The sequence below is a fragment of the Ornithorhynchus anatinus genome, chromosome 3 (assembly GCF_004115215.2).
Source record: "Ornithorhynchus anatinus isolate Pmale09 chromosome 3, mOrnAna1.pri.v4, whole genome shotgun sequence".
In the NCBI taxonomy this organism is placed as follows: Eukaryota; Metazoa; Chordata; class Mammalia; order Monotremata; family Ornithorhynchidae; genus Ornithorhynchus; species Ornithorhynchus anatinus.
This window is the reverse complement of record NC_041730.1, coordinates 120,511,091-120,522,245: the sequence shown is the minus strand read 5'-3', so window position 1 is coordinate 120,522,245 and position 11,155 is coordinate 120,511,091. Positions and strand designations below refer to the sequence as shown.

Here is an 11,155-nt window from a genome sequence, read left to right as displayed (position 1 = left end):
GCCACAGCCCTCTCCTCAAAGCATGGGTCCAGGCCCGCGTCCCCGGGGCACCAAACCAATAACACGGGATCGAAAAATAAGGTGGTTTTATTTAGGACATTTAGCGGGGCCGGGAGCAGGGTTCCTGTCTCAGGCCCCTGCGCTCAATTCCACGAGCCGCCGTCCGGCCTCGTCCACATTCAATGTGAATGACACTAGGGAGGCCGGGGCTTCCGCCACCCCTCGCTTGCCCGCGAGTCCAACGGACACATACCGACGCGTACCCGCGAAGGGGTCGGGGAGAGGACCCTCCCCACCCCCCGCCCTCTCACCACCACCACCACCACCACCACTGGTTTGCAGGGTAGCACGAAGCCCCCGTACCCAAGCTCCCAGGCCTCAGGTCCATAGGGAGAGGGAGTCCCTTCTGCATGGAAGAAAAGAGATGAGGGGCTTGAGCTCAACGAAAGGACAACTGCAGCTAGCAGGGGGTGGGGAGGGGTGGGGGAGCAGCCCAAACTCCACGTTCCTCCCTAGGGCACAGAACGGGGAGAGGGGACCCGTGTCCTCTGCCCAGAAGAACACTCGAGGCCCTCTCCCTTAGAACTTCTGGCCCCCTGCCCCAACAGCGCCCGAGTGAGCTCTGAGGTAGAGGGGGAGAGGAAGGAGGAGGGCGGCACCCCTCTGTCTGCCGACCCTGCCCGACGTCTCCCCCCGGGCCCCGGGCTCCCACTCCAGCAATGAGATGGTGTCGGACGGAGGACCGACTCAGCCCCAGCCAAAGCGCTGCAGCTCCTCCCGCAGCCACGAGGGCAGCGGCTGCCCCAGCCGGCTCAGCAGCTTCGAAAGTTCAATGTTGTGGTCCCGGAAAAAGTCCACGAGGAGGAGGCGGGACTGTGAGAGGCAAGAGAGAGGGTGTCGGAGGCCGGTGTCGGAACGGGAACTGAGGGAGAGGGAGAGGTCCATGGGAAGAGGCGAAAACCACTTACTGCAGCATCCATGTCCGGGTACCGCCGCCCTTTACCTTTGCCCAGGCAGCGTGTCTTTCCCCCTTCTAGCGCCTGGCACCAGAAACCCTTCGCCTCATCAAACCTACAGGGAGGAATGGGGAAGTCTGTCAGCAGAATAACAGAACAGAGGATAACGGAACAGAGACAGGGCCGACCATGCAGAAACAGGTGCCGAGACGCTCAGGCCCCTAGCACCGTGTTCTCTGATCAGTAAGATCTATTAGGTGGGTCCTTACGGGCCGAAGCACAGCGGGAAGGGAACGCAGGGTTAATGTTGTAATCCCATCCCCCGTGCACACTCGGCCGCCGTCAGCCGTCTGTCCCTGGAGGTGCCCCGGAGTCCTGAGGATGTGCGTCCCACTGTCTCTCACCTGAGGGCCTGGGTGTAGTTGACGAGCGGAGTGATGCCCAAGAACTTCTGAATATTCTCCATGGACACGGCGGGATTCGTGCGCAGCAACTGTCCATCCACAATCAGCAACTGCAGGATGGTCGACGTGGATGGGGGAGGCCGACAAAGCTGCCCCAGGGCCACGCTCCCCGGGTACCCCAAGTCCCGCCCACCCACAGCCCTTCACGAGGCAGAGGGCCTCCAGCGCCTCCCCCAGGGATTGGTTACCAGGCCCCCGTGGCCTCGGGCATTACCTGACCGGAAGGGTAGTAGGTGAGCCATCGTTGCAAATGGGTGGAGTAGCAGCCCGGGAGAAGACAGCGGCTCTGCAAGGCACGGAGCGCTGGGGGGGCCTGAGGCGAGGCCGAGATCACCTGGTGGAAGGTGTAGTTCAGGGCCGCAGGGTCTCCGTGTGCTCGCTGGTGCTGAGGGGGTTGAGCTCACATCAGCCCAGCCGGACATTGGAGATGTCCCCCTTCCCACCCCAGGGTCCAGACCAGGCTCGGCTCACGTGACCGCCCCCGCCGACTGACCCGCACTGGCCCCCAGGGACACGAGGACGACCCCGGCGAGCCGGCGAGGGCGAAGACTGGCATCTACAACTCCGTCGACGCCCCTTTCCTTCGGCGCCTTCTGCGGGAGACCGGCTCAGGGGGAAACCTGAAAATCGTTGGCCAACTTGGGCTGGGAAGCCCACCCTGCTAGCCACTTCCCGCTGGCCTCCAGCCAGAACTACGCTGTGGTCGCTCCGTCTGTAAATGGATTTCGTCCGTACGACCGTGGGGGTGTGCCACACCGCTGCCCCAGTGGGGACACAGTAGGCAGGGTCGAGAGGGTTCAAGGGGCACCAAGCGCACCTCCAGCCCTGCAATCAAGCCCTACATGCCGGTTTTCAGTTCCAGAATGTTGACGACCGGACCGAGCCCTTCCGTCATTTCAAGATGGAGGATACGGCTGTCCGGGAGCTTCCGGCCGGCATGGCACTCCACAGTTCCTCCCGGGACTTCCAGGGGATTTCAGAGCTAGTCTGGCCGTGCCCCCGTCGTTCCTCCCCGCATCCTACCCCTTCCTTGACTCCCCTTCCTCTGGTTTCTCCCAGGTCCCGCTGGCTACCCCGTCCTCTGCCCCCAGCTTCCTAGCCCCTCGGCCCCAGTCCTCCGTTCCCAGCCTGCGGACCTGGTACCAGGAATAGGCACGGTCGGCGGGGTTGATGAGCACGGTGATGATTTTGGCACGGGGCAGGAGGGCGGCACCCCGCCGGGGCACAGACTCTGCATCGAAGTAGGTGGCACTCTTCTCAAACAGAAAGTCGGTGCTGGCATTGGAAGGGATGGGGAAGAAATCCATGTACCTGGTGGGGAAGCAGAGGAGGCCTGCGTGGGTCACAGACTCGACAGAGCGGAGAGAGGGATGCAGAGGCGTTGCCGGAGGGGACTCTGGGGAGCTAGGGTTGACAGAGAAACGTTTCGAGGGAAGGAAGAGAGGGGTACAGCTGGAGCAGCTGAAAAGGGAAGTTTCCCACCCAGGGAGGGCAGTGACTCACAGGACCTTCCCCTGAAGTGGGGGCACCAGTGACCCAGTGCTCTGAGAAGGAGAGGATGCAGGGCTCCCAGCCTCACCAGTCAATGCCCTTATGGTAGTTGGGACCGCTGAAGAATTGGATCTCCTCAAAGGTGCTGGGACTAGGGAAACTACTGGTCACGGCAGGGTGCAGGCTCAGAAAGAAATGCACAGCTGTTGTTCCTGTAGGGGAGGAAAAAGAGAGAGGAGGCGGGCACCTGGAGATCGAAGGGTTTCAGGGAGACGGAAGGGGCCGAGGTCTCCGGGTTCAGGTGTCAGGGCCAAAACCTAAGGGAAAATCACCGCCCACAACACACACTTTTTTGGGGGGTTAAGCGCTTAGACTAAGTGCCGGGGTAGATACAAGCTGTTCAAGTTGGACACGGTCCATGCCCCACAAGGGGCTCACAGTCTTAATCCCTGTTACAGATGAGGCTCAGAGAAGTGAAACGACTTGCCCGAGGTCACACAGCAGACGAGTGGCAGAGCCGGCATAAGAACCCAGGTCCTTCTGACTCCCAGGCCCGTGTTCTTCTCGTTCTAACCTCTCAGGGAGCCATCCGCCATCACGCCAGCACCACAGTCACAAGCGGTAGGGACACGGAGGCCCCCGGGGCTGACTCCCCGCTGCTGCGGCTCCACCACTCGGTACGCTCCCCTTCCGGGAATGCGTAGGGAGAGGGGCGTCGAGAGAAGGTGTGGGGAGAGGGGTGGGCTGAGGAAAATGAGTTCCCGGGGTCTGAAGAGCTTAAACCGATTACCTGTTTTCTGGGGCCCCACGATGAGGAACTTGGGGAGTCGGTCGCAGGTTTTCTCTTTGGACCAGATGTCTTTGTGCCGCTTGTCGTCACAGGGGCTCTGGGGGGAACACGTGGAGGGCGCTTCTTGAAGCGCCTCCCCCACCCTTCTCTCCCAGCAGGCTCCCAGCCAGGCCTAATTCCCCGTTCCCTGACCTGCCAGAGGGGACTGCGCTCCTGGGGGAAGAGGTCAAAGTACTTGCGGGCCAGAGGTGCAGGGGGCAGGGTCTGCAGGCGCAGCCGAGTCCAGCACTGCAGGAACCGCACCAGGCTCTCAAACGTGTACAGCCCCAGACGGTCGTTCCCATAATTGGACAGGTGTGTCATGAAGATGCTGATCTGCACGGGAGACCCGTCCACGGTTCGGCCTCGGACATGGAAACCCCCAACCCGGCGGCCCTCCGTTTCAGACGCGGAAGCTTCCCCTCCCGCCTTCTCCCCCTCCGAGGGCCCCTCCGTACTGGGTTCAAGAGCACGGTCAGGAAGAGCTCTCCACCCCGGATGCTGCGGTCCAGCTCGTGGGAGCCCCCGGGATACTCATTGTAGAAGATGGTGTGAGTGAAGAGCCCACACGTCTGCCGCGGCAGCACCTGCATCCAAGGCAGAAGACAGAGAGAGGGGGAAGTGGACTGGGGGGGGCGCGGAGGGAAGGGTGCGGAAGATGTCGTGAGCAAAGTCTCCGCGGGGCAGGATCTCCGGTAATAATAGTAATTATGCTATTTGTTAAGTGCTATGCACAAAGCACCATTCTAAGCACTGGGGTAGTCACATCGGACACAGTCCCTTGTCCCACATGGGGCTCGCAGTCTCAATCCCCATTTGACAGATGAGGTCACTGAGGCACAGAGAGGTTGAGTGACTTGCCCAAGGTCACGCAGATGAAGGTGTGGTAATGGGTGGTCTGAATACAGACCGGCAAGTCGGGGTGGAAGGATGAGCTCCTGAGGGCCCAGGGTCAAGGGATATGGAGCTCGGGGTGGGTCGGGGCCGGGGGAGGGTCCCTGGATCGAGGAGTCAGACCTGGGGGTTGGAGAGTCAGGGGCATTGGGATTCCTCTTTACCATGATATCGTTGTGGATGAAGCCACGCCGGTAGCGGGCTGGGCGGAGGTGGGGATACTCCTCTGTGCTGGTCACCTGGATGCCCCACACAGACTTCCAGGCCTCGTACAGCTGCGTATGGATGGGATAGACGCCCGAGTGGTGGGGGGCCACTGCGTACCCCAGATCCGTGGGAATCCCGTGCTCCTGGAACGGTACAGATGTTCGTCTCGGGGCTGGCGCTCGAGCCAGGGGCTGAGGAAGGAGCTGACCGACGGGAACGGGACCGGTCCCATCCCCCATTGGGAGGTGGAAATAATTATGATGATGATGATGATGGCGTTCATTAACCATTTAATGAGTCAAGCACTGTTGCAGGTTCGAGGTAATCAAGTTGGACCCAATCCCTGCCCCACGTGGGGCTCACAATCTAAGCAGGAGAGAGAAAAGGGGAAACCGAGGCCCAGAGAAATTCAGTGTCTTGCCCTAAGTCACCCAGCAGGCAAATGGAAGAACTGGGATTGGAAACCAAGCCCTCCGACTACCAGGCCCCTTTCCCGAGGCTCCACGGCTTGCCGTGGAACGGAAGTGAGGAATCAGTCCCAAAAAGATTTGTGGCGGGAAGGTCGGGCAAAGCAAGGTGGGACGGGGGCTGGCCGGGCAGACTGGGGACGCGGGGAGATCGGGGGATCGCTTTCAATCTCACCAGCGCAAACTGTTTGTTGAGCCGCATCTGGTCAGCCAGGACGGAGCCGTTGTGGAAAAGGTGCGGCTGCATGTGGCTCCACATGTGAGGGAACCACCAAAACTCCTTCCGATGCTGCAGCAGCATGTCATCTCCAGCATCCTCTTCCTCGGTCCCTGTGGCCACCGACAGAGACCACCCAGCCTCCCTGATCGCCCGCTCCTTTGCTACAAACCACGCACTCCCAACCGCCCTTGGCCTCCAGACACTAGCAAAGCTGACCACCTGCATCTGGGGCAAGACCACCACCATCAGCCTCCCTCTCCCACCTCACCACTGAGCCCAAGACATCACCCCCTCAGTCTGCGGACCGCCTTCTCCTGCTTTTGGACAGAAGGCGGCCGACGGCCCGGACCGAGGGCGGCAAGAGGACTCACCCGTGTGGTAGAACTTGCCCGAGAAGCCCAAGTTGAAGGTGAAGTTGGGCACCAGGTTTCTCAGTTTGTTCTGTGTGGCCAGCAGGGCCTGAGGGGAAGGGGCCAGTAAAGAGGAGAGGTCAGCAGGACCTAATGGGGGGTAGGGAGGAGAGGGAGAGACAGGGTAGGAAGGGAGGGGCAGTTCTGTCCCAGTCAGGGAGCGTGGAAGGTCAAGAAGAGGAGGTAGGGGTTACCCAGCTGGGAGATGGAGAGTTATCCGAGGTCAGTCCAGGGCAGGTAAGGGTGGCAGCTGCCCGGGGAAGCAGAAAGCGCCACTGACCTCAACATCAGCCACCTTCATGCGGGTGCCTTCCTTGCCCACAAAGATGTCATCGATATCCACAAGCAGGTAGCGGTCGAGGGCCAGGCAGAGCCGTTTGCCGGTGAGGTAGGCGATGGCATCCACAAAGACGAGCTTGTGCAGCCAAAAGGCCAGGCCGTGGCCGAACAGCACACGCTGGATCCCGTCGTGGAGCCCCAGGTCCTGTACCACGGTGGGCAGGCGGGCACGGCGGGCTATGGGGCCGGGCTCGGGGGACTCTGCGGGCCTCAGGCTGGCCAGCAGCACCGGCTCGTAAGTGCTGTGGTTGGACTGGAACACAGTCCAGTCATCGCCGGGCAGAGGTCCGGGCTCCAGCCGGCTGGGCCTGGTGAGGTGCAGAAGGGGTGCAGAAGGGTTAACCTGGTAGTCCCGCAGGCCTAGGTTGGAGTGCAGAAAGAGCGGAAAGCCCTTGAGCTGGGCACTGAGAAGGCTGTGTTCGTGGGCACGGAAGAAGCCGATGATGCCCACTCCGTACTCCACGCAGTAGCGGTCCAGCAGCTCCCGGCTCCAGGCGTCCAGGTTAACGTACTTGAGCAGGTTCTCGTAGACCACCAGGGCGTAGCGGCCCCGGGCGTGCTCGGTCAGGGTGGGCATGTCACCCCGGCCTGGGGCCAGTTCCGTGCTGTAGCGGAAGCGACTGGATTCTAGAATGGCCACAATCTCCTGGCCCAACTGAGAGTAGACGCTCTCCACAAACACCAGCACCACGGGCTCCGTGCGGGCGGGCTCTGAGGGCCGGGGGGGGGCGGGGGGGCGCCGGAGGCCTGGCCGGCGCGGAGCCCGCCGCCCCGCCGCTGCTGCAGTCACCCAGGGGGAGGGGCAGGGGCTCCTTGGCCTTGGGACTGGTGGACACGTAGTAGGCCAGGAAGGCCATGGAGAAAAGGCTGAAGGCGATAAGTAGCAGCACCAGGCGGTGCAGCTCCAGCTGCCGGGCAGGTCGCACTACCTTCCACAGCTGAAGCATGGTGAGCGGGAGGAGGAGGAGGATGGGGATAGGGATCCCTGGGAGGGAGGGAGAGAGAGTAAGAGGATGGGGGGGTGGAAGGGAGAGAGAGAGAGTTGGAGGGAAGGGAGGGAGACAGAGTTGGGGGGGGGGTAGTGGGAGAAAGGACAGGAGCGGGGGTGGTATTTTTCCTCCGAGAGAGGGAGGCGGGTAGGGAAGCGCTCCTTCAGCGGGCAGTTGGGGCAGCAAGGGGAGGCCAAGCAGGTCTCATCAGCCTCAAGTCACCATGGCCCCCTGGCCCATCGTTTCACGCTCTTTTCGGCCCCTTCAGCCGACAGGTGAGCTCACATGGGAAGCGGAGGGCAGCCCGGTTGGGTTGCCTGGACCCCCATGGACTCCCCGGGGGGCCCCAACACCTGCAAATCAAAGTGGAGACAGCGGAGTGAACGGTGAGAATTAGACTCTTTCCCCTGCCCTTGAGTTCCCTCACACCCCCTACCTTCTCCACTCTGCTCCCTCCTTACGGCCTGCTCGGCTGCACGCTCAGCTCCTTCCACCCACACACACGCAGGACCCTATACCGGGCAAGAGATTCCCAGGTCGAGAATCTCCTCGGCCAGGATTCGAGCATCTCTGACCATCCCTAGAATGACCTCTCACCCAGCTCTGCCCAGCACCCCCAAGTTATACACTGGGGGACCGATTTCTGGGACCACAATGGTCCTCCCGTCCAGATGCGAGTTACGGGTCAAGCGTGGCACCTGAGGTCGTTCCAGCACGAGCTCCAAGATCTCGACTGAGCAGACCGGTCTCTTTACCCAAAAAAGTTGGCTCGCGGCCCCTGGCACTCCCTCAGAAGCCCTGTGATCCTTCCAGCAACAGATAGCAGAACATGGGACTCGACTATCTCTCACATCTCTCACAGATCGATATCCACAATGCCAACGGCCCTGACCCTGCGGCCCCAAGTGTCCACAGTACCTTCATTCGTTTAGCCGTATTTATCGAGCGGTTACCTTGCGCACACAGCCGAGGAGAAACGTCCACGGAGCGGGGAGGGAGAACGGATCGGCGCCTTTCCCGCCAGCTTCCCGGTCCCAAGTCACCGGACGTCTCTCCTTCCCGTCATCTCCGGAGACCTCCGCCTGCCTGTTCTCCTCTCACCTCTCCGTTTGGTGTCCGGGGAGGAGACAGCAGCAGCGAGGTCCTCTAGGATGGGTCACTCCATAGGGACCTGGGAGAGATGAATAAGCTGGGCCTGGAAGATCGGCCCGCTGAACCTGAGCGATGCCAAGTGGGACGTTCCGAGGCGTCCTTCTTTGGCCTACGGAAGAGCTTCCAGGGCCGGGGGTGGGGTCGAAGGGGGGGGAGGACGGTGGACACGGTGGGAGGCTCACGATCGCGCTCCCTAAATGGTGGGTGGCAGCCGGGGTGACTGGGGAGAAAGGAGATGGAGTGGGGGGCGGCCCTGCTTCCAAGCCTATGTTTCCCAGGCCTGACCGAGAGTTGGGGGGGGGGGTCCCCTTCTTTTAATTAATTCATTGATTCAATCGTATTTATTCAACGCTTACTGTGTGAAGAGCACTGTACTGAGCGCTTGGAACGTCCCTTCCCCTCTGCATCTCCCACCCACAACCGAGGTCCCCCCCGGACTCTCCCCTCTTTCGCTTATGCCTTGTAAGGTTTGACACGCGAGGGGTAGGAGTGTTAATAATAATGCTGGCATTTGTTAAGCACTTACTATGTGCCAAACACTGTTCTAAGCGCTGGGGTGGATACAGGGTAATCAGGTTGTCCCACGTGGGGCTCACGGTCTTCATCCCCATTTGACAGATGAGGTAACTGAGGCACCGAGAAGTGAGGTGACTTGCCCCAAGTCACACAGCTGACAGGTGGCGGAGCCGGGATTAAAACCTGTGACCTCTAACTCCTAAACCCGGGCTCTTTCCACTGAGCCACGCGTGTTGCCGAGTTGTCCATTCCAAGCGCTTAGTACAGTGCTCTGCACATAGTAGGCACTTAAAAAATACTATCATCATCATCGTCATCATCAAAGTAAGTGTTCAATAAACACTATTGAATAAAATGGGCACGAAGACAGGGAGCCCCTTGTGGGCCAACCTCATCTCCTTGTATCCCTGCAGTGCACTGCACATAGTAAACGCTTAACAAATGCCATCATCATCATAGTAAGCGCTCAATAAATACTAGTGAATAAAATGGGCATGAAGATGGAGAGCCCCACATGGGCCAACCTCATCTCCTCGTATCCCTGCAGTGCACTGCACATAGTAAGCGCTTAACAAATGCCATCACCATCATCATAGTAAGTACTCAATAAGTACTACTGAATAAAACGGGCATGAAGACGGGGAGCCCCACATGGGCCGACCTCACCGCCTTGTATCCTTGCAGTGCATTGCACATAGTGAGCGCTTAACAAATGCCATCACCATCATCATAGTAAGCGTTCAATAAGTACTACTGAATAAAATGGGCATGAAGATGGGGAGCCCCACATGGGCTGACCTCAGCGCCTTGTATCCTTGCAGTGCACTGCACATAGTAAGCACTTAACAAATGCCATCACCATCACCATAGTAAGCGCTCAATAAATATTAGTGAATAAAATGGGCATGAAGATGGAGAGCCCCACATGGGCCAACCTCATCTCCTTGTATCTCTGCAGTGCACTGCACATAGTAAGCGCTTAACAAATGCCATCACCATCATCATAGTAAGCGCTCAATAAGTACTACTGAATAAAACGGGCATGAAGATGGGGAGCCCCACATGGGCCGACCTCAGCGCCTTGTATCCTTGCAGTGCATTGCACATGGTAAGCGCTTAACAAATGCCATCACCATCATCATAGTAAGCGCTCAGTAAGTACTACTGAATAAAACGGGCATGAAGACGGGGAGCCCCACATGGGCCGACCTCATAGCCTTGAATCCTTGCAGCGCACTGCACATAGTAATTGCTTAACAAATGCCATCACCATCATCATAGTAAGCGCTCAGTAAGTACTACTGAATAAAAGGGGCATGAAGACGGGGAGCCCCACATGGACCGACCTCATCGCCTTGTATCCTCCCCGGCGCTTAGCACACAGTAAGCGCTTACCATCATTACTCAATACGATGGAAGGAATGAATGAAGGAGTGGGAATTGGGGGGTGGGGGGGAGGCCGGCGAGGCTTGGGAGGCGGAGGGACTGTCCGGGGGGTGGGAGGGAAGGGCCGAGGGCTGCGGGGAGGAGGCGGCGGAGGGGTCAACCGAGGGCAGGGAGGAGGCCCGGAGGCCGGGGGAGTCCGTGTGGGTGAGGCCGAGGCGGGGGGGAGGGCAGGGCATCCCCGCGGGGGCGGCGGCGCTCACCGGACGGGCCGGGCGGCTTCCCTTCGGGCCCCGGGCTCCGGGCCGCGCCGCGCCCGCTCCGCCATCGCCCAGCGAAGCCTCGGCCGCCGCCGCCGGACCCGACCACTGCCCCCGCCGGGGACGGGGGGCGCCGGCGCGGGAGCCCCCCAACGCCGACCCTCGGTTCGGCCCCGCCCCGGCCCCCGCCGCCTCCGGGGCCTCCGACGGGCTCCGGGACGCCCCCGCGCCCCGCCGCCCGCGACCCCGGACCCTCCCCCGCCGCAGGAGCCGCCCTCCGGCCCGACCCGAACCCCCCCGCCGCCCGCCGCGCGAATGGGACGGTCCGGGCGGCGGCGGAGCGGACCAAGGCGACGGGGGGCGGATCCGGACGAACCACTGGCGGGCCCGGGGGGGGGGGGGCGGGGACGCCTCGGCTCGCCGGCCTGCTCGGGGGCGCGGCCCAGGCCTCGAGCGGAGGGCGCACAGACACACGCATGCAGCCATTCAATTGTATTTATTAATAGTAGAGAAGCAGCGTGGCTCAGTGGAAAGAGCCCGGGCTTGGGAGTCAGAGGGCATGGGTTCGAATGCCGCCT

General features: G+C 60.9%; 1 protein-coding gene across 1 annotated transcript; it reads right to left on the bottom strand.

Moving 5' to 3' along the window:
• Positions 1–69: 69 nt before the first annotated feature.
• Positions 70–10,657, bottom strand: NDST2 (N-deacetylase and N-sulfotransferase 2). The gene is given in 16 exon segments (XM_029059559.2): positions 70–873; positions 969–1,071; positions 1,361–1,470; positions 1,635–1,805; positions 2,557–2,731; positions 3,000–3,123; positions 3,702–3,798; positions 3,894–4,076; positions 4,199–4,327; positions 4,799–4,984; positions 5,484–5,638; positions 5,900–5,987; positions 6,219–7,004; positions 7,006–7,619; positions 8,220–8,437; positions 10,581–10,657. Coding segments are annotated over 14 exon segments (2,652 nt in total). The 5' UTR covers positions 7,225–7,619; positions 8,220–8,437; positions 10,581–10,657; the 3' UTR covers positions 70–747.
• Positions 10,658–11,155: the final 498 nt, after the last annotated feature.